Source organism: Girardinichthys multiradiatus, chromosome Y (genome assembly GCF_021462225.1).
Source record: "Girardinichthys multiradiatus isolate DD_20200921_A chromosome Y, DD_fGirMul_XY1, whole genome shotgun sequence".
NCBI lineage: Eukaryota > Metazoa > Chordata > Actinopteri > Cyprinodontiformes > Goodeidae > Girardinichthys > Girardinichthys multiradiatus.
This window is the reverse complement of record NC_061818.1, coordinates 40,213,525-40,236,178: the sequence shown is the minus strand read 5'-3', so window position 1 is coordinate 40,236,178 and position 22,654 is coordinate 40,213,525. Positions and strand designations below refer to the sequence as shown.

Here is a 22,654-nt window from a genome sequence, read left to right as displayed (position 1 = left end):
AACATGTTTATTGATTTAGAGAAGAAATTAAGTTTATTTATTAGTGCACAGTTGTGTTGTCTTTTGTGCTCAAAAAAGAGCATCAAGACTTAACTTCCTAAACCCGGAGATATTTATATCAGAAAAAGGTTCTTCTCTTTGAGCTGCTTCTATCTATCTATCTATCTATCTATCTATCTATCTATCTATCTATCTATCTATCTATCTATCTATCTATCTATCTATCTATCTATCTATCTATCTATCTATCTATCTATCTATCTATCTATCTATCTATCTATCTATCCATCTATCCATCCATCCACCCATCATCCATCCATCCATCCATCCATCCATCCATCCATCCATCCATCCATCCATCCATCCATCCATCCATCCATCCAACATGTACCTTAACATTTTAGACTAAACCTGTTAAACGTTTATTGCTCTGCTTCTGTAGAGCAATCAACACATGAAACTCAACATGACCTCATATACACATGACATACAAATTAAGGCTTTACTTCACCACAAATTATAAAGACTCATTACACAGCCTGAGGCTCATTTGTCAGATTGTAATTTATTGAATATGACTGTACATTATGTCAGAAATAAAGAGTTCTAATGGTCCTGATCCCATTTACCCGACCACAGAAAAAGATGGAGTTGGTGAGTATTAAAACTTTCAAATTTTAATAATTAAAATACATTTTATATAAACAACTTAAAACACATAAAAATGTACTATTTTCCTCCATGTGTAAAAAAACAGTTAAACGCTGAGCTATCAAAGGTGTAATTATGCTGTAGGCAACAAAGGAGCGTTTGTGACATCTTCATTACTCAGCATTTGATGACTGTCCTTTGCTGATTGCATTGGTAAGGTCATGTGACACAGGAAATCATGGTTGCACAGAGTCTACAGATGTGCCTGGGTTCCATGGAAACTTGGACAGGTACCATCAGGTTTGGACTCAAAGGAGCAGAATTTAGGTTACCCCCACGTCTGATGACCTTTTCTCTTTTTTTTCAGAGTTCTGTGATTTCTGCTTTAACATGGAGGCCCAACCCAATCATCTCCAGTAGATGATGCTGAGATGTTAAGGTGGCACAGTTAGGGTTAATTCTGTTTTCTACATTTTGCTGAGTGGCCTTTTGAGAGACACTTAGAAACACCAGAATAAATGTTCTCACTTACCTTACCTTTGAAAGGCCCAACAGAAAAATATACATGTATTCAACAATAAACATAATAATTTCATATTTTACATGCAGCAAGGTCTGTGAGTGGTTTGAAGGTTGGTTATTGCTCAGTTTGGTTTTCCTTTAATTAATTAGTCCCTGCTCTGCACAGTGAATGTGACCTTGGCTGTTTTTTTTTGGAAAAACATTCCTGCATCAAAAATGTTGGTTTTCAAAAGAAAGACATTTCACTGAATAAACATAGACACAGTCTTTCATCCCACTGGGAACCAGTCAAGATTTCAATAGTCACAAGAAAGAACATAAGACTCCTGCTTATACTGTACAAAAGGACCCAGACATATGTAAAAGTTTATTCTAATTTTAACATGAGTAGACATTAAACATCATATTTTCTACCTAAATAGTTGGTACTTATTTACTAGCAAGTTTTGCAGACTCATCTACCAACAGGGGGCACACAGACACCGAACAGCTAAAATTTAGGAAGTTAAGTAGCCTATCCCGATCACATCCAAATCCGGCATAAAGAGGTTCGGTGAATGTGGTGTTGAAGGTGTGGAGGTGGATCAGTGAGTCAGAGGAGACCATGTAGAAGGACAGAATGCCAGCAGGACAGTCCACATACACTGCTACTCTGTTAGAGACATTTGAGGCAAATCGTATTTCTTGACACTCTTTGTTATGGAACACGGCAAAACGGTTAAAGAAGCACGCCAGACTCCAGGACTCCTTATTTCCTCCAAACAGAGACTCGTTACCATGTCCTCTTCTGCTGATATTCCTGTAACTTACAGCTATATAAATCAGTCCATGCCATTCCACCTCCCAGTAACAGTGACTGGTCAGAGGATTTTTACTCAGCACCTGGGGCCAGAAGTTAAATCTTTCGATGTGATCCGGATACATCTGGTTCTCTGAAAATGTCATGTTCCTCTTGCTTTTGGACAATTTGAGGCTTCTGTGTGCTGTGTTTGAGTCCAGCTCTAGTTCGCAGGCATCTGATGGAGAAACCAAGAAACCACAGCTAAGACTGTGTTCATGTACCCCGCAAACAGATTCACTTCTGATGAGAAGCTCATGACTGCATGAATGGCCCACAAATAAGGTCCCAAAGATCCAAAGAGATGAACGGTTGTAATTAAAACATCAATCAATAAATAATCCTTCCCAGCCAATAATCAAACCCTATTCATACAGATAGAGATTATGATCTAATGACCAGCTAAGGATTTTATCTAAAGATAAAAAAGTAGAAGACAGTGGACTGGCTAGTCATTCGACTCATAGAGCTTAGAAAAGCTATTTGTGATCACGTTATGAATGACTTTTTAATGCTCGTTGTACATCTGCAAGTCAAAGTGATCATAGTAACTTACATTTCCTGATTCCAGGGTGCAGCCTCTGCTCACCACAGTTGTCCAACCTGTGGAGAGAGGACAAAACTCCATCAGTTCAGAGAATGAGGCTAAAGATCTTGGCTAATCAAAACTTCGAGATCTTTCTCTCATCTTCTGCACTAGTCTGCTGTTTAAAATGTTATGACAAGCCAGTGTGTCTGTCCATACTTAAGAGTCTCTAGTCTCCAGAGTGGATCTTTCAGTCCAGCTGCTAACTGCTTCATCCCTGACTCTCCTGGATGGTTGTAACTCAGGTCAAGTTCTTTGAGATGGGAGGGGTTGGTACTCAGAGCCGAAGCCAGAAAATCACAACCAACCTCTGTGATCAAACAGCCAGACATCCTGCATGATTAGAAAAAAGCTTCAGTTCAAGAAACTGAATAAAATAAAAGGAAACAACAAAAGTTGACTTATTCTGTATTTTGGGCTCAACATAATCATCATAAACATACACCTGAACAGCCCTGCCCCGAGGATTTCCTAACTCCAAACACATTGTTAATTGTTAATGTTTTTATATTTACAATGCTGTAAAAATGTTACATTATAAAGTTTAGATTTTTTAGATCACCAAACTTATGTTAATAACAGAAGATGATAATAATTGCAAAAACTGTTTTCAAATAGTTTTTGAAACATCCCCAAAATGTGATTAACCAGATGTTCTGGAGAGCAAAGCTCAATTTCACTCAGGTCCGATAAATGCTAGACCTGCAGAATCAAGACATCCTTTAAATAGAACCTGTTTGAAATAAACCATATGAACCAACTTGTGCTTTTATGAAAAACATATCTTCTTTTTAAAATCATGAAAAAACTGTGATTATTTATGCTTGTTTTAGAAATATGAGTTTCACTAGCTGGACCCAGGCATGGGTACTGGCAGACCTGTAGAATCAAGACATCAGTTATATGAAACTTTTCAGACAACATGAAGTTGGTAAATGATCTCAAAAAGGCAACACAGATAGGAAACAAAGTCACTAATATCTATGAGTCTGGAAACTGTTACAAAGCTAGTTATAAAGCTTTGGGACTCCAGAGAACCACAATGAGAGACATGAAACACAAATGGAGACAACATGAAAGGTGAATCTTTCCAGGGGTCCTTCCTACCAAACTTAGTCCAAGAGGTCATCAACAACTCATCCAGACCTCAAGTCCTCAGTTGAGGTCAGAGGTCTAGATTCAGCAATATTTTACAAGGCCAAAACCACTGCTGACCAAAACGTCTCATATTTACAACCTGAGGATGACCAAGACCTTTGGGAAATAATCTGTGGACTGATAAGATAGAATTGTACCAAGATGCACGGAGAGAACATGCAACCTTCATACAGAAAGATGTCAGGCAAGGATTTAAACCCGAGATCAGCTTGTTGCAAGGCAACAGTGCTAACCACTGGGCAAACATATAGCCCATAATGCATGATTTAAGAAATCAATTGTCTACAGTCAAACATGGTGGTAATGTGACTGTTTGGAGCTGCTCTATTGCTTTAAGACCTAAACAGTTTGTAATAAACTGATGTATGAATTATGCTTTCTACCAGAAAACTTTCCTCCACAGTAAAGTAAAATATTCATTGCCATTTATCAAAAAACCTGATGGCAGCTTTTGGTGAAACAACCAGTTATTATTTTTAGGGGATCATTGCTTTTTCACACAGAGTCATTGTGGTTTGGTTAGTTTTTTCCCCTTATTAAATTAAATTAAATTAAATTCAGTTTATTTATATAGCTCCAGTTCACAACACATGTCGTCTCAAGGCACTTCACAAAAGTCAGGTTCATACATTCCAATTAATCGTAACCACTGAACAGTGCAGTCAGATTCAGTTATTTATTCAAATTGGATAAAAAGTTTTTCTATCTAAGGAAACCCAGCAGATTGCATCCAGTCAGTGACTTGCAGCATTCACTCCTCCTGGATGAGCATGTAGAGACAGTGGACAGTCACTGGTGTTGACTTTGCAGCAATCCCTCATACTGAGCATGCATGTAGCGACAGTGGAGAGGAAAAACTCCTTTTTAACAGGAAGAAACCTCCAGCAGAACCAGAACCAGGCTCAGTGTGAGCGGCCATCTGCCACGACCGACTGGGGGTTTGAGAGAACAGAGCAAAGACACAAAGAGAACAAAGAAGCACTGATCCAGGAGTACTTTCTATGGGAAGGAAAAGTAAATGTTAATGGATGTAGCTCCTTTAGTCGTTTCATCTAGAAAGAAAGAACAGATAAACTCTGAGCCAGTTTTCAAGGTTAGAGTCTGAAAGAGAGAACATAGAGTTAGTCACAGTAGAAGCTCAGTCAGTAGCCATGTCTAGGAGAGAGAAAGGGTTAAACACTGAAAGACAGGGCCATGTGGATCATTGGTAGAGGTGTGGCTTTGGGGATGACTTTGTTTAAGTTGTAGTTACACCCCAATGCCAGAAGGTGGCGCAGTGCTCTGTGAGACAGAAAAGCGAGGTTATAGGTCTCCATCTCCAATATGGCAGAAGCAAGGCATTGAGAAACTTCACCAGTCGTCTGTCTCATCATTTCCCTGTGTTTTACAGATTAGTAGCAGTTAAATTCACATGAAAGGAGTTTTAAAATACTTGTAAGAAACACAGTTAAATGTGAATGTGTAAATCAGTTGGTAAACGCTGTATTTTGTTACGTTTTGAGCGAGGTGAAAAGACTAAAGGGCAACACTGTGGGTGCCATTTTGAATAAATTGTGTACTTATTTCAAGCTCCTTTTAGTTAAGCAAGCTCCGTTTTGTATTCTGACGTTGTGTATTAATGTTAACATGCCATGGCCGTGAGCAACATATGTTTACTAGTCCTAAAGAAGCATACTGAGAATGTTAAAAGCTATAGCTAAGTGTGCCAGGATACATGTGTTAGTCCCATGCAGTCTGTGAGCTAGTAAACTAGACAGTTCTATACTAAGCACTGGTGTACGTTAAACAGTCCAGCTGCGAGTATAAAAAGGTATGTCGGTAAAGAGTGGAATAAATAAGGTAAAAGTATTAAAAACATGTAATTCATATATGGTGAATTGTCAGGTAAAGGGCAATTGAATTACTTATGATTTAAAGGCCACTGTACATGATGAAAAGGATTATAGATATTTCCTTTGCATATGAAAGACAGCTATTATGCTGCAGTTTGAAAATACATGTGACTGTATTAATAAATATGGCAGAAGCAAGGCCTAGTGAAACTTCACCAGTCATCTGTCTCATCATTTCCCTGTGTTTTACAGGAACATTTAATCTGTTTAACAGGCTCAGAGCCTGGGTCTGTTACACCATCCAGGTTAAGTGATTGACTAAGCAGTTTCTTTTTTAAAGACTCCGGTCCAAAGACAACTTCTGTCTTGTCTGAATTTAGAAGCAGAAAATTTAAAGTCATCCAAGTTTTTATGTCTTCAAGACATTCTTGTAGTCTATCTAACTGGTGGGCTCATCAGGATTTATGGATAAGTAAAGCTGAGTATCATCAGCGTAATAGTGAAAATTTATTCTATGCTGCCTGATAATTTTACCTATTGGAAGCATATACAGTACAGACCAAAAGTTTGGACACACCTTCTCATTCAAAGAGTTGTCTTTATTTTCATGACTATGAATATTGTAGATTCACACTGAAGGCATCAAAACTATGAATTAAAACATGTGGAATTATATACTGAACAAAGAAGTGTGAAACAACTGAAAATATGTCTTATATTCTACGTTCTTCAAAGTAGCCACCTTTTGCTTTGATTACTGCTCCACACACTCTTGGCATTCTGTTGATGAGCTTCAAGAGGTAGTCACCTGAAATGGTTTTCCAACAGTCTTGAAGGAGTCCCCGGAGACGCTTAGCACTTGTTGGCACTTTTGCCTTCACTCTGCGGTCCAGCTCACCCCAAACCATCTCAATTGGGTTCAGGTCCGGTGACTGTGGAGGCCAGGTCATCTGGCGCAGCACCCCATCACTCTCCTTCTCGATCAAATAGCCCTTGTTTGGGGTCATTGTCCTGTTGAAATATAAATGATGGTCCAACTAAACGCAAACCGGATGGAATAGCATGCCGCTGCAAGATGCTGTGGTAGCCATGCTGGTTCAGTATGCCTTCAATTTTGAATAAATCCCCAACAGTGTCACCAGCAAAGCACCCCCACACCATCACACCTCCTCCTCCATGCTTCATGGTGGGAACCAGGCATGTAGAGTCCATCCGTTCACCTCTTCCGCGCCGCACAAAGACATGGTGGTTGGAACCAAAGATCTCAAACTTGGACTCATCAGACCAAAGCACAGATTTCCACTGATCTAATGTCCATTCCTTGTGTTCTTTAGCCCAAACAAGTCTCTTCTGCTTGTTGCCTGTCCTCAGCAGTGGTTTCCTAGCAGCTATTTTACCATGAAGGCCTGATTCACACAGTCTCCTCTTAACAGTTGTTCTAGAGATGTGTCTGCTGCTAGAAATCTGTGTAGCATTGACCTGTTCTCTAATCTGAGCTGCTGTTAACCTGCGATTTCTGAGGCTGGTGACTCGGATGAACTTATCGTCCACAGCAGAGGTGACTCTTGGTCTTCCTTTCCAGGGGCGGTCCTCATGTAAGCCAGTTTCTTTGTAGCGCTTGATGGTTTTTGCGACTGCACTTGGGGACACTTTCAAAGTCTTCCCAATTGTTCGGACTGACTGACCTTCATTTCTTAAAGTAATGATGGCCACTTGTTTTTCCTTTACTTAGCTGCTTTTTTCTTGCCATAATTCAAATTCTAACAGTCTATTCAGTAGGACTATCAGCTGTGTACTGTATCCACCTCCTGCACAACACAACTGATGGTCCCAACCCCATTTATAAGGCTTGAAATCCCACTTAATAAACTTGACAAGGCACACCTTTGAAGTGAAAACCATTTCAGGTGACTACCTCTTGAAGCTCATCAACAGAATGCCAAGAGTGTGCGGAGCAGTAATCAAAGCAAACGGTGGCTACTTTGAAGAACCTAGAATATAAGACATATTTTCAGTTGTTTCACACTTTTTTGTTCAGTATATAATTCCACATGTGTTAATTCATAGTTTTGATGCCTTCAGTGTGAAGCTACAATATTCATAGTCATGAAAATAAGGACAGCTCTTTGAATGAGAAGGTGTGTCCAAACTTTTGGTATGTACTGTATATAGTAAAGAGAATTGGTCCAAGTACTGAACCCTGTGGTACTCCACAATTAACCCTGGAATTTAAAGATGATTTATCATTTACATGAACAAACTGGAATCTGTCAGACAAATAAGATTTAAACCAGCCTAGCGCTGTTCCCCTGATCCCTACAGCATATTCCAGCCTTTCTAAGAGAATATTATGGTCGACTGTATCAAATGCAGCACTGAGATCTAACAGAACCAGAACAGACACAAGTCCATTATCTGAGGCTAGAAGAATATCATTAGTGACTTTCAGCAGAGCTGTTTCAGTGCTATGATGAGCTCTGAGGCCTGACTGAAACTCTTCAAACAGGTCATTGCTGTGTAAATGCTCACACATTTGATTAGCAACAATTTTCTCAAGAATTTTAGATAAGACTGGAAGATTGGATACAGGTCTGTAATTTTTCAAGTCATCTCGATCAAGCGAAGGTTTCTTAAGTAAAGGTTTAATTACAGCCACCTTAAAAACCTGTGGTTCTGATCCATTTACTAAAGATAGATTAATCATATCTAAAATGAGGCTGGTTATCAGAGGGAACACTTCCTTAAATAATTTGGTTGGGATTGGGTGTAACATACAAGTTGAACGTTTAGATGAAGCTAATATTTCTGATAACTCAGGAAGCTCCACAGGATCAAAACAGTCCAAATACAGATCAGGTTCTACAGTTACTTCTAATGTTGTCTCACTTGCTGAGGAGTAAGTAATCATCTTCAGGAGTATGTCAAAGATTTTATTTTTAATAGAATTAATTTTATTTAAGAAGAATCCAATAAAGTCATGGCTGCTAAGAGCTAAGGGAATGGATGCCTCAACAGTTCTATGACTCTGTGTAAGTTTAGCAACTGTACTAAAGAGAAACCTAGGATTATTCTTGTTCTCTTCTATTAATGATGAGAAATAAACTGTTCTAGCTTGGCGAAGTGTCTTTTTATACAACATAAGGCTATTTTCCTAGATTAAGTAGGAATCCTCTAGGTGTGTAGAGCGCCATTTTCTCTCCAATTTTCTAACATTGTGCTTTAAGGTACGCAGCTCTGAATTAAACCAGGGAGCTAGCCTCCTATGAATAATTACCTTATTTTTCAAGGGGGCTGCATTGTCTAATGCACCACGCAATGATGGAGTAACACTATGAACAAGAGAATCAATTTGCTGAAGGGGAAGAAACAAAATTATTGCCCTCCACTGAGTTTTTCTGTGATAATGAGGAAATCAAAAGTGGAACACATTCTTTAAAGGTTGTTACAGCATTGTCCGATAATGAAGTTATCACTTGAAAATGCTTTTTTGTATTTACTCCGGTTATCTTTAATATTAACATACTGTATATTTAATGGTCTGAAACAATTAGGTGGGACAAGAACATCTAAAGCCAAATAAACCTTTAAGGGGGAAATACTTTTCACAGCATTTAATCTCTACACAAAAAGATTTAAAAGTTATTACGAACAGATTTAACTGACACCACATCATACTAATACTGGTAGACTTACTTGAGAGTCTCTAGTTTACAGTTTGGACTCTGCAGCCCAACAGAAAGCAGCTTCACTCCTGAATCCTGCAGGTCGTTGTTACTCAGATCCAGTTCTTTTAGACTGGATGAATGAGAGCTGAGAACCAGAGACAGAACTTCAAGGGATCCCACTGATAATTTGCAGCCAGTTAACCTAAAACAGAAGTTAGGATTGTCTGTTAGTTGTCCTTCCTCCGACATAAAACCAGACATTTTTGTTTCAGACAGAGATATTATTATTATTATTATTCACAATGCACACCAACACAATGAACTGCTTATATCACTAAGCAAATCTAGTTTTCTTTGATTTAATGATGTTAGAAGGCTGAAAGTATTCTCCATCAAAAGGAGGATAACAGTCAGACCTTTGGAAAAGTGTCCAGTTGTTTTGCTTAATCTCACCCAACATTGTCCTTCAGTACCATGCAGCTTGAAACTGTTGGTACAGAGCTTTGGAAACTGGCCTTTCACAACATATTCTCACTATAAGTGAAACAATTACAAACACTCATAAAATTAGATTTAGTAATGCGTTCCAGCCTATTGGATATCATAGATGTAAAATATGCACATTTTGAATGAATTGTCTTAGATTTAATATGTAAAACTCACGATAATCTCAATTTTTTTATCTATTCCAGGCTGTGAATAGGATCTTCATGTGTCCTATTTCTTCTTTTAGTCTTACACTGCTTGGGGCATGACTAATTATTGAAAACATTATTCAATATATAATTGTAAGTAAAATAATATACAAGTTTTTATACTCTCACCCAACAACCCTGCAAGCACCAGGGGACATATGCTCATTAGATCTGCAGGATAGTTATCTTCCTAGCTTTCAGATTGTGTTCTAAATATCTGCCTCCAGAGTTTTAAATATTTTCATGTATTTCTATTCGGATCTGAGTTGCGGTCTGTAGTTACTGTAGATCTCTGTTCCCTTTATTTTGAAATCTGTTTGTTTTAGGTTTGTGTTCTTATTACTTCCTGTTTCCTTGTTCTTACTCTTTTGAGTTTGTTCTTCACCTTCTGGTTTGAATTCATTCCTTTTTTTTGGTTTGTATACTTTTTTCTGGTTTTTGCATCTTGTTTCACCGGTTCCCTATGAACTAATGGCTGGGTATTCTTAGATGAAATCTGCAAGTATCCAGGTAAAGATGAGGCTGCAGTTGAGGCTTTTTAGTTTTATTAAACACTGTTCAGACTAATTCATATTAAACTTCCATTGGACATGGTTCTATAAAACAAACAGGTAAAAACAAAGTTCACTAATTAGGATATTTGTCACAAAACAATTCCTTAAACAGTTTTTATCAGATTAAAAACAGTGCAATTATTACAAAGCACTAATGAATAATACACTAAATCCTAGATGTCCACTCAAATAAAGGATATATTAACATTTTCATTCATGAAAGCAAATCTCCATGATTCTACTGTTAACCCTGGTCAGCGGTTGCAAACATGCTTTTAGAATAGCTTTTTTCTTCATGGTTCATTGACAAGACAGCATCACACAGTTGCTGCAGATTTATCTGCTGCACATTGATGATGACAGTCTTTGGTTCCACCACATCCCAAAGGTCCTCTGTTGGACCGGGACTTTGGGGGTCATTAAAAACAGTGAAGTCAAGACACTGGTAGGAGATGATCTGAGCTTGGTGACATGGTCCATTATTCTGCTGGAAGTAGCCATCAGAAGATGGGTCTACTGCAGCCATAAAAGGATGGACATGGTCACCAACAACCCTCATGTAGGCTGTGGTGTTTAAATGAAACTCATTTGGTACACTAGGGATGCAAATGTAGCCAAGAACATATTCCCCAAGACTCATCAGACCAGGTAAAGGTTCTCTATCCTGCTATTGTCTAGTTTGAGTGAATCTGTGTTTAATTGTAGCTTCAGCTTCCTGTTCTTAGCTGACAGGAGTTGCATTTGGTGTTCTTCTTCTGCTGAAGCTCATCTGCTACAGGGTTTGACATGTTGTGCCTTCAGAGACAGCTGTAACAAGTTATTGAGCTGCTGTTGCCTTTCTGGCTTCAACATCTATGCCACATTCAAAGTTATTTATTCCCCATTCTGGTCCTTATGTTGAACTTTAGAAGCATGTCTAGATGCCTGAATGCAGAGAGCTCCTGCCATGTGATTGGGTGTACTTAACTCTGCCTTCTATAAAATAAACAGGTAAAAACAAAGTTCACTAATTAGGATATTTGTCACAAAACAATTCCTTAAACAGCTTTTATCAGATTAAAAACAGTGCAATTATTACGAAAAACTAATGAATAATACACTAACTCCTAGATGTCCACTCAAATAAAGGATATATTAACATTTACCTTCATGAAAGCAAATCTCCATGAGTCTACTGTTAACCCTGGTCAGCGGTTGCAAACACGCAACATCATATCATAAATTGGCTGAATGCAGCTTGACTTGGTATCTTATGATCATATTCCACAGATTGTTATTTACTTACAGTTAGCTGACCACACCAGAAAACTCTCTAGAGCAGCTTTAGCAGCTTAAAACTAAAAAGATGTTTCTAACCTCTAGTGACAACTGTAACATGTAACGACTTACTTTACATTTGCTAGCTATAATACATTGTGTGTACTCACAGAGCTTTGCTGGAGACTTTCAGAACTGGCAGGAGCTGCAGCAGAACCTCATCTGAAGAAGAGTATTTCTTCAGGTCAAACTGATATAGATGTTTTTCAGATGACAGTAAGATGAAGATCAGAGCTGACCACTGAGCAGGAGACAGTTTGTCTGCGGAGAGACCTCCTGATCTCAGAGACTTTTGGATCTCCTCCACGACAGAGTCATCCCTCAGCTCATTCAGACAGTGAAACATAACTATCATTTTTTCTGGGGATTTACTTCCACTGATCTTTCTCTTAATGTATTTGATTGTTTTCTGGTTGGACCTTGAGGTGCTTCTTGTTGGTGTCAGTAGGTCATGTAGGAGAAGCTGATTTGTCTGCAGAGAAAGACCCATGATGAATCGTAGGAACAAGTCTAGCTCTCCATTTGGGGTTTTCAAGGCTGTTTTCAGTGCTTTTTTATGAACTTTTGTTGTAGACGTTCTCCTGAAACGGAGGAGCCAGTTGTCAACTGTCATCCATGATACAGACATCACATTTTTGTTGTCAGAGAGCAGTGAAGTAATCACATGAAAAGCAGCAAGAAACTTCTGAATGCTGAAGTGAGAAAAGCAGAAAACCTTCTCCTGGTAATTGTCTGTCCTCTTTCCAGAAAACTGCTTGAAGATCTCTGTGAACCAATCTGCGTACGCTGATGCAGTTCTCACCTTGAGACCACAGCTGTTTAAGTCCTCCTCAGTAAACACCTTGTTATCTCTCAGGAGTTGGTGAAAGGCTAGTTTGGCCAGAGACTTGATGGACTGGATGCACTTTTTAGGATGATACTTTTTCTTTGTGTGGTTGATCTGAACCATCAGAAACTCTGTATACATCTCTGTCAGGGTGCTGGGAAGCTCTCCTCTCTCTTTGGTCTCCAATGCATCCTCCAGAACTGCAGCAGTGATCCAGCAAAACGCTGGAATGTAGCACATGATGTGGATGCTTTGGGATGTCTTAATGTGGGAGATAAACCTACTGGCCTTCAACTCATCTCTGAATCTCTTCCGAAAGTACTCCTCCTTCTGCGGGTCACTGAATCCTCTGAGCTCCGTCACCATGTCCACACACTCAGGAGGGATCTGATTGGGTTCTGCAGAATGTGTAGTTATCCAGAGGCAAGCAGAGGGAAGCAGTTTCTTCGTAATGAGATTAGTCAGTAGAACTTCTACTCTGGGTGACTTTATTACATCAGACGCATTTGTCCTGCTGATAAAATCAAATTTAAGGAGATTCTGATCTACACCATCAATGATAAACAGAAGTTTAAATTCACTTTTGTCATTTCTGGTTTCTCTTGTGAATATGTCATTAAGCATCTCTGCCGTAATGCCACTGGATGGCATTCCTGGAACACACGTGTGAATTAGCTCTGCCAAACTGAACCTTTCTCCTCTCCATAAACACAGCTGACGAGCATCAAAAGGGAAAACCAGATGAAATTCTTGATGGGCTCGTTTTTCAGCCCAGTCCAATATAAACTTCTGCACAAGGAAGGATTTACCGATACCAGCACTCCCTTTGGTTACAACTGTTCTGCAGGAGTTGCCTCTTCTGGAAAGATGTTGAAACATGTCGCTGACTTTCACAGGTTTAGATGTTTCTGTTTCTGAGCCTGTGATCTCACGCTGATCCCATTCCTCTGTGATGTACAGCTCTGGATCCATGCAACATGAAACTTCCTCATGACGCTTCCCCAACCAACCCTCTTTCACAGAGCTGAACATGTTCTGGAGGTTGGACTGCAGTGCAGCCGGGTCTGATGTGGTTGGTCGATGATGCAGTGCTGACATCTTCACATCTGTCAATAACAGAAACAAAGCCTGAGAAATCTGTCCCCATAAAGATTTAGCATCAGTAACCTGAGTAATATGTGCAGCACACAGATTGGTCCTGTAAGTCAGGAAACTTCTAAAGTTTACAATAAAATCAGCACAAAGTTCTGCTGCTTAATTCCTAAATTAAACAAGAAGTCAGTTGTGATTCAGAGGGCAGATGTAGATGCAGCTCTCTCTGCAGTTGCTGGTTTTTTTAAGGTTTTAGTACAGATTGAAACAAACAGCTTGTCTTGCCTTTTCACCTTACAGAGCTAAAACTCTACTTAAAAAACATTTTATTTTAGCCTTGAAGACTTTTTGAGATCCATGTAATAATACCGGACATTTTATTAGGTATGGTTGTGGGACTGTGGCTCAGTGGGAAGAGTAGTCATCTTGTCAGCTAATAACAGGAAGCTGAAGCTACAATTAAATCCAAAAGTTGCAGGTTTAAATGCAGCTTTTCCCAGTCATATGTCGGTATGCTCCTGGGCAAGGCACTTAACAACATTTAATTTCCCTTTGGGATTAATAAAGTATTTTTGAATTGAATTGAATTGAATTAACCCCAAACTGCCTACCAATCTGCATATGGGTGTATGAATGTGTTCGTGCATCAATCATCAATGTGCACATTGATGATGACAGTCTTTGGTTCCAACACATCCCAAAGGTCCTTTGTTGGACCGGGACTTTGGGGGCAATTAAAAACAGTGAAGTCAAGAAACTGGTAGGAGATGATCTGAGCTTGGTGACATGGTCCATTATTCTGCTGGAAGTAGCCATCAGAAGATGGTTCTACTGCAGCCATAAAAGGATGGACATGGTCACCAACAACCCTCATGTAGGCTGTGGTGTTTAAATGAAGCTCATTTGGTAACACTAGGGATCCAAATTTAGCCAAGAACATATTCCCCAAGAATCATCAGACCAGTTAAAGGTTCTCCAACCTGCTATTGTCTAGTTTGAGTGAATCTCTGTTTAATTGTAGCTTCAGTTTCCTGTTCTTAGTTGACAGGAGTTGCATTTGGTGTTCTTCTTCTGCTGAAGCTCATCTGCTACAGGGTTTGACATGTTGTGCCTTCAGCGACAGCTGTAACGAGTTATTGAGCTGCTGTTGCCTTTCTGGCTTCAACATCTATGCCACATTCAAAGTTAGTTATTTACCATTCTGGTCCTTATGTTGAACTTTAGAAGGATGTCTCTATGCCTGAATGCAGAGAGCTCCTGCCATGTGATTGGGTGTACCTAACTCTGCCTGTGATCCCAAACAGTGACAGTCAGCTCAACAACTCAGGCGACAAACTGAACACTGAGAATAAACCTACTGGCAGACCCCTCTGGCATGTTTTAGGCACATGCCTAAAAAATCAAGGTGGATGACTCACTGGGAGATCTCAGAAATTAAATAAATTAGAATGGCCAGAATTACAGAGAAATGCCCCCGTTTCCCCTGGGAAAAGGAGACTTCGACAGCGAGGTGCTGTCACAACAACTGATAGAAGTGAGACAGCTGGAAATAATGGAGTTCTCCTCCAGAACAGATTTGCTCCACTACAGAATGAAAACCAGGAAAATGATCCATCTTCTGAGAACAATAAAAGGTTTGAGAACAACCTTCATTCTAAACAGTTTTCTCCTAAGCTGCCAGAGAAAAATCGCCCCACCGGACCAAGAACCCTAATAGTGGGCAACACAGCTGTGGATGGGATTAAAAACTTCTGCAACAAGAAAAACACTGAAGTTATGATTGGTACCAGTAACGTGGTGTCTGATATCTCAGAGAATATTCTTGCAATCACAGAAAAGCGCCTATCTATAGAAAACCTTATTATACACTGTGGAGCCATGGATGACGTGGCTAAGAAAAAATCAGAAGGATTGAAGGAGGATTTCACTCATATTCTGAATATTGTTGGAGGTATCAATATCAAGGTGTTTCTCAGCAGACCCTTTGCACCGGTTTTCTGTGGAGATGAGATTTTTTCCAGACTTCTGATGATTAATAAGTGGTTGAAAAAAACATGCGCTACTACATCTGTGAACTTCATCGACAACTTTTATATTTTTTGGGAAAAAAGACAACTCTTCAAGCAAGATGGTTTCTGTTTGAACAAGCCAGGAGCCAGACATCTCACATCTAATCTCTTCTATTCAGTAAATAATCCGCTAACAGCTTCGACCTTCAGCAGAGAACATGGAGTATCAACAACAATGATAACGCTGCCTCCAACAGCTCCAGCAGAGATAGTAATAACCAGGCAGTTGGCTGAGAAAGAGAGGTCATCACAAAAGGTCTCCCCGTCAAAATCCACAGGAGACGTGGACCCCCCCGTTAAATCCCCCTCACTCTAAAACCCGACCCAGACCTCACAGAACTCTCCCATCTCCCCACTGAGCCCGCTTTTTGCTTTACTGGATTCTGATAACATGAAAGGAGCTCTTAAAATCGGGACCCAAATGGCTCTGACATCTTCTCCATTCAACACCCCCCGTGGCCGAGGCCCTGCTCCTAAACCAACATCTTCCAAATGCTGCAGACCTCCACCACCTCCTAATCTATCTCCTACTAATCAGGACCTTCAAATCACTTCTCTGTGATACAGTCTGGGCCCCAGTGGTAACTATCAGAAATGATCATGTCCAGGAAAAACTTGGGCCCCTAATAGGAGATAGTTGTAAAATCTCTGTGCTTATACGTGACAGAAAGAAGAAAGCTAAAAGGATAAGAGACAGTAATAAACAATCAACAAAAGCCATAAACTGTCAGGTACAACCAGATACAGAGTTAATATCAACAACTAAGTCATATAATCTGGCTTTATTGAACATTAGATCTCTGTCAGGAAAATCATTTTTAATCAATGACTTCATTACTGACCACGATGTTGATGTTCTGTTTTTAACAGAAACATGGTTACATGAATTTAATGAAGCTCCCATTCTGATAGAGGCGACGCTTCCAAACTATAATTTTCTTTGTGAGAGCAGACAACAACAAAAAGGTGGAGGGGGGGCACTTTGTTATATAATAAAGATTTATTAGAGAGTAAAAATGTATTTCTGGGCAAATTTGACTCTTCTGAATATTTGGCTCTCCAGGTAAAGAGCCCGGTCCGAACCATGTTCTTGAATATTTACAGGCCCCCTAAGTCCAAAACAAACTTTATCAGTGATTTTAATGAGCTTTTATCTGTGAAATGTGTTGATTATGACTGTTTAATTATTGTGGGAGACTTCAACATTCACATGGACAATCCTGAAGACAGAAGTCCAATAGATCTATGTGACACTCTTAGAAATGTTGGTTTGACTCAACATGTTAAACAGCAAACGCACAAACAGGGACATATTTTGGACTTGATCATCACTAAGGGTCTAAACATTTCCAAGGTGTCTGTAACTGATGTTGCTCCATCTGACCACTTTTCTGTTATTTTTGAAAGCATCATCTGCAATGACTCAGAGTGCCAAAGAGACATGATAAGAAAATGTCTCTTTGCTGGTGGAGAAAGACTGGAATCCAGGTTCACTATGACATCTATAAAGTAAAACTTCACAGATATAACTTACAACTGAAAAATGCAAGGGAATCTTTCTTTTCTGAGATCATCAGCAAAAACATTAACAATGCTCGTTCATTATTTGCCACGGTCGACAGTAACTGTAGCATCTGAACTCCACTCTAGAGAAATTTTTTCGGGAGTCCCACGGGTCACGGGATTCCCACGGGACGGGAGACAGCATCAGTAAAGATCCCGTGATTGGGACGGTACAGGATAAAACATGAACTGGAGCAGACGGGAGCGGGAGCTAACCAATAGGAGGGAAAATAAACTAGGATCAATTGTCTTTGGAAATGTAAAACTGAGACTTTGTTATAAACTTTAAGAAAAAAAAACTTGGATCGACGCCGCCATTGTGTAGTTTTTTTCCAAGAAGCCTAAACTATAATGCGAGTCAAACGAACTACATGACCTACAAGCCAACAGTGCTTCTGATCGATGTTTTCCACCTGCGTTCAGGATGGAGGGAGCAAACGCAGGTGGAGAACTGGACGTGGTAAAATTGGATTTGCAACGTAAAGTCAGCAGTAAGGACTTATCTATTAAACTCATAGAGCTGACAGGAAAGTCGCAAATATTACCGAACTTCAGGAGAGTTGAATGTAGCGATTTTAACACGCAGTCTGCTGCTGTAAAACGTGTTTAGTCGTAATCAAGTTCACCAGTGATTAAAGGACACTTGTAAGGCAGATTCTGGATTAAATCAGTCCTGCATCTCTTCATTCATCAAACCAAAAGTACCAACATGTGTCAAGTCTCATCTGACCAACAAAACTGCTGCATGTGCTCTAAAGATTTAAGAGGTAAGGTACGGAAGCCCGTGAGGGGACATGGGGAAATTTATTTATTTTGCGTTACATTTACTTCACTTATGGGACATTCACAACATTTATTTATTTAATGATGATTTTATTGTATTAATTTTGGCCAGTTTGACCCTCCATTCTTGATGCCTGTATAGGAGGTCATGTCAGAATTTGAATCAGGTGTTCTGGAGCAGACACACATCTAAAACCTGCAGGGAAGGGGTCCTTGAGGACCAGGGCTGTGAACCATTGAGCTACAGTTTCTAAATTATGAAGGTAATGCCTTTTTACACTTTTGTTCACCAAGAACAGTTCTCTTACTAGGTGCAATTTTCTTTCTTTTCAGCAACTTGAAACATAAAAGTGATATCATTGTTCAAAGGAAACAATCACTTAATAAATGAGTAAAATACAACTATGTACATTTTGTTTATTCAACTAAGATAGGCATGGTCTGTTTCCTTGTTTGATATTTTATTATTTCTTCATTATTATTTTGTTTATTTTAACTGGCCTTTACTACAGCTAAAAACAGGGACCTAACTGGTCCTTCAAAGAAAGAAATTACCAAAAGACTAAATGAAGAAAACAAAAATGGGAGAGGCACAGGAGTGGGAGTCAATTTACCAGGAGTGGGAGTCAATTTACCAGGACTGGGACGGGACAGGATTTTTTTCGTTATGCTGGCCTGGGATTAGGATGGGACAAGACATTTTTCTGTGGGAGCAGGATGGGACAGGAGAGAAAATCCACTCCCGTGTCACCCTCTACTCCAGACTGCCAGGGCCTGCAATGAATTTGCTAACTTCTTCCCTGAAAAAACCCAAAAGATCAGAGTGACAGTCAGCACATCCACATCAACTCCAGTACCAAAGTTGTCTCCAACTAGAACTGATTCTGACAAAATTTCCCAATTTCACCAAATAAACTACAAAATCTTAGAAGAAATCGTACAGCAACTAAGTTCTTCTTCCTGCTGTCTCGATCTTTTACCCACAGCTTTCCTTAAGAAAGCTTTGCCTGTAATAACATCTGATTTAACTCCAATAATAAACACGTCCCTTTTGTCAGGTGTTTTCCTGCAGGCCCTGAAAACAGCAATTATCAAACCTCTATTGAAAAAGAACAACTTGGACAAGCTGCTACTACAGAACTACAGGCCTATATCAAACCTCCTCTTCATCAGTAAGATTATTGAAAAAGCTGTGTTTCAACAGTTAAACAACTTCCTAACAACAACCAACCGCTTCGATGTCTTCCAGTCAGGCTTCCTGCTCACCACAGTACAGAGACTGCCCTTGTCAAGGTGTTCAATGACATCCGTATAAATGCAGACTGTGGAAGAACCACAGTGCTGGTATTATTGGACCTTAGTGCAGCATTCGACACTGTTGATCATTTTATTAGAGCGCCTGGAAAACTGGGTCGGCCTTTCTGGAACAGCACTCAACTGGTTTAAATCCTACTTGAAGGACAGGGACTTTTTTGTGTCAGTTGGTAACTTTACATCAGAGACCACAAAAATCACATGTGGCGTTCCCCAAGGGTCCATCTTAGGGCCCCTCCTATTCAATATCTACATGCTCCCCCTAACTCAGATTATAATAAACAACAACGTAAGTTATCATAACTATGCAGACGACACACAGCTATACGTTACGATGTAACCAGGTGACTATGAACCCATTCAAGCGCTGGGTAAATGCTTAGAAGAAATCAATGCAGGGATGGGCCAAAATCAAAACAAAACTGAAGTCTTTGGACCAAAGGAAGAGCGTTTAAAAGTTAGCACACAGCTTCAGTTAATACAGCTAGAAACCACCAATCAGGCTGGAAACCTGGGTGTAGTGATGGACTCAGACCTGAACCTTCAGAGGAACATAAAAACAGTAACAAGGTCGGCCTTCTATCACCTAAAGAACATCTCCAGGATTAAAGGACTAATGTCTCAGCAGGACCCTGAAAAACTAATTCATGCGTTCATCTTTAGTAGAATTGATTACTGCAATGGTGTCTTCACAGGTCTGCCTAAAAAGTGGATCAGACAGATGCAGTTGATCCAGAACGCTGCTGCCCGCGTCCTCACTAGAACTAAGAAGGTGGAACACATTGGCCCGGTTCTAAAGTCCCTACACTGGCTCCCTGTAGCTCAGAGAATAGACTTTAAAATACTTCTGTTAGTCTATAAATCACTGAATGGCTTAGCACCAACATACATTACAGACTTGCCTTGAGTACCTTGTTGCTGAAAAGCACATTATAAATAAACTTGACTTGACTTGACTTAATAAAGTGGCTGATGACTGTATGTAGAAAAGTACAACAATGAGAATAATTAAAAGAGACATTGTTTGGACCTTCAGCTTTGACATATACATAGCATTACCTTCAGGCTGTCTTCTGATGGATGGGATGACTGAAGAATGAACAGATAATTCTGCTTTTTTATCTGTACCACATCTGATTTCCACTGAGGCAGAAGAGAACAGATTGTTTGGTAATGAGCTCATTACTACTTCATCTGCTGCAGATGTGGCAGTAAAGGGTTTATCAGGTGGCTGGGGTGGGGTTGGTTCAGCAGTGTCGAGTGACTGTTTCCCAGTTGACTCCATGGGTTGACTCCCTGCTCCTTCACATGTCAGAGGGTTCTTGGTCAGGACCTTAACCCACTGGTAGCCAATGATGTTGTCATGGATGCAGGTTTGTGTAGGAACAACCTCAGCTGCAGACTCTAACGCAACATTTGACAACCTCTCTACCAGATCATTCCTCTTCATTCTCTGTAAAACCGTGCTGGCCACCTCCACACACTGACAGCTGTAGGTTTGCACCAATAGGTCCACGGTATCCGGTCGATCTAAATTCTTCAACCGGCTCTTTGGGATGGATGGAATGACTTTCAGGGACTCTGCCTGCTGCAGGTACCACCTAAATTTCTTGAATTATTCGTCTTCTAAGTCCTCCAAAGACTCTAGCAGCTCTATTGCTCCTGCCATTGTTTCTCACAGCTTACGCATGCTGAGATTTTGACTCAGAGGACAGTCAAAGGTCTAACTCCATTGCATTCCTACCTGTGGAGTCAAGGCATAGATGGAGAACATCATTGCAACAGGAGATTGGAAACAGAACCATTTCAGAAATTCAATTAGAAAGTCTTTATATGTGAGACCAAATAGCATTTTGTATTAGACATTATCATCTGTTTTTGTCTCCTTAGACATTACATACCTCTGAAGGCAGCACAGAACTTTATGCATGCAATGATATTTTCCCACTTATCACCCTGAGTTATTGGTTGGGCCCATAACTATTACAGGTTCTTATATAAACAGGCACAGAAAATACTGGACCAAATGCCAGCTCTCAGTACTGTTGTCTGAGTGCCAACAGATTTACTTTGACAACCGGAGTGTCTAACGCTATAATGCTCTGCTTGATATATTTTAAAAAAAATTATTGAAGCAACATTACCGAGCCCCACAAAGCTAGGTACGGGCACGGAGCCCTGAGAACCGACGACTGCTGCAAAGTCAGTTACTCAAAGCAATCTCCTGTGTGTCCTTAGTATCAAATATTTACTCAGGTTGTCGAAATATAACCAAATCAGAAGATGACACAGATTCGATGCACAGAATTAGATTGAAATGAGGTTTTATTGTTCCAACTTAGGTAGACCTTGATTAGAGTTGTTAGAAGCCAGAGGATGAGGAAGCCCCAAGGATCCGAGCAGAGAGAGAGTGTTCTGGCGGTGGAAATATTTACAGTGCAGATTTCCTGAAGAAGAGTTCCATATGGCGACAGGCAGGCAGACAGACAGATGGGCAGATCGACAGGAAGGCAGGACAACAAGCGATCAGGCAGGTTGACAGAAGTCCACATAACAGAGACTATGTTCCAGCAACAGACTGTGTCAGCAGCTGTCTTAAAAAGCCATGAGCTCATTAGCTGGATGAGTTGCAGCTGAGAACAATGAAGTGCCAGAACCAGCCAGCAGAGATCTCACACTTAGACTTTAAACCTTTCACAACTCTCTTCTATAGAAGGGCCTACAGATCGGATCAAACAGCTGATACCTACAGATTCTCCTTATGAGCAATGCTGAGAAACAGGACGGTGTGAAGCATGGGTCAAGAGGCCCAGTATGGTGACCAAACAAGACCTGGGCCGCAAATAAGGCATTATGGTTCCTGATTGGATATTAGAGGCTAACTGAGGTAAAAGGCGTTACTCCTTTAAATTCCTGCTTATTTTTCTCTGTTCCAAATGTTTTGCTCAGATTTAAGTCAAGTAAAATAACTCTAATTATTATGTATGAAACCCTTTCCTTTAAATTTCTTACAGAACTTGACAGAACCTTTGATACCACAGTTGTTACTGCAACTCTCAAGGAGAAGAAAATCAGAAATCTGAAAAAATTAAATCTAACTCTTAAAAAACCATTTTATAAAATTGATTATTAATTAAAGAAATTATTCTTAATCTGCTAAAATTTTCTTTATTTCTTTTAGTTTTCAGA

The 22,654-nt window shown here is 39.8% G+C and overlaps 1 protein-coding gene across 1 annotated transcript; it reads right to left on the bottom strand.

Moving 5' to 3' along the window:
- Window positions 1-1,104: 1,104 nt before the first annotated feature.
- LOC124864189 (NACHT, LRR and PYD domains-containing protein 3-like) lies at window positions 1,105-13,742 on the bottom strand. Its single transcript, XM_047358853.1, has 5 exons — window positions 11,929-13,742; window positions 9,281-9,454; window positions 2,757-2,930; window positions 2,568-2,614; window positions 1,105-2,189 (listed from the first exon to the last, which is right to left on the bottom strand). Exons 1-5 carry the CDS (start codon window positions 13,740-13,742, stop codon window positions 1,603-1,605), a joined length of 2,796 nt encoding a protein of 931 aa, XP_047214809.1. The 3' UTR covers window positions 1,105-1,602.
- Window positions 13,743-22,654: the final 8,912 nt, after the last annotated feature.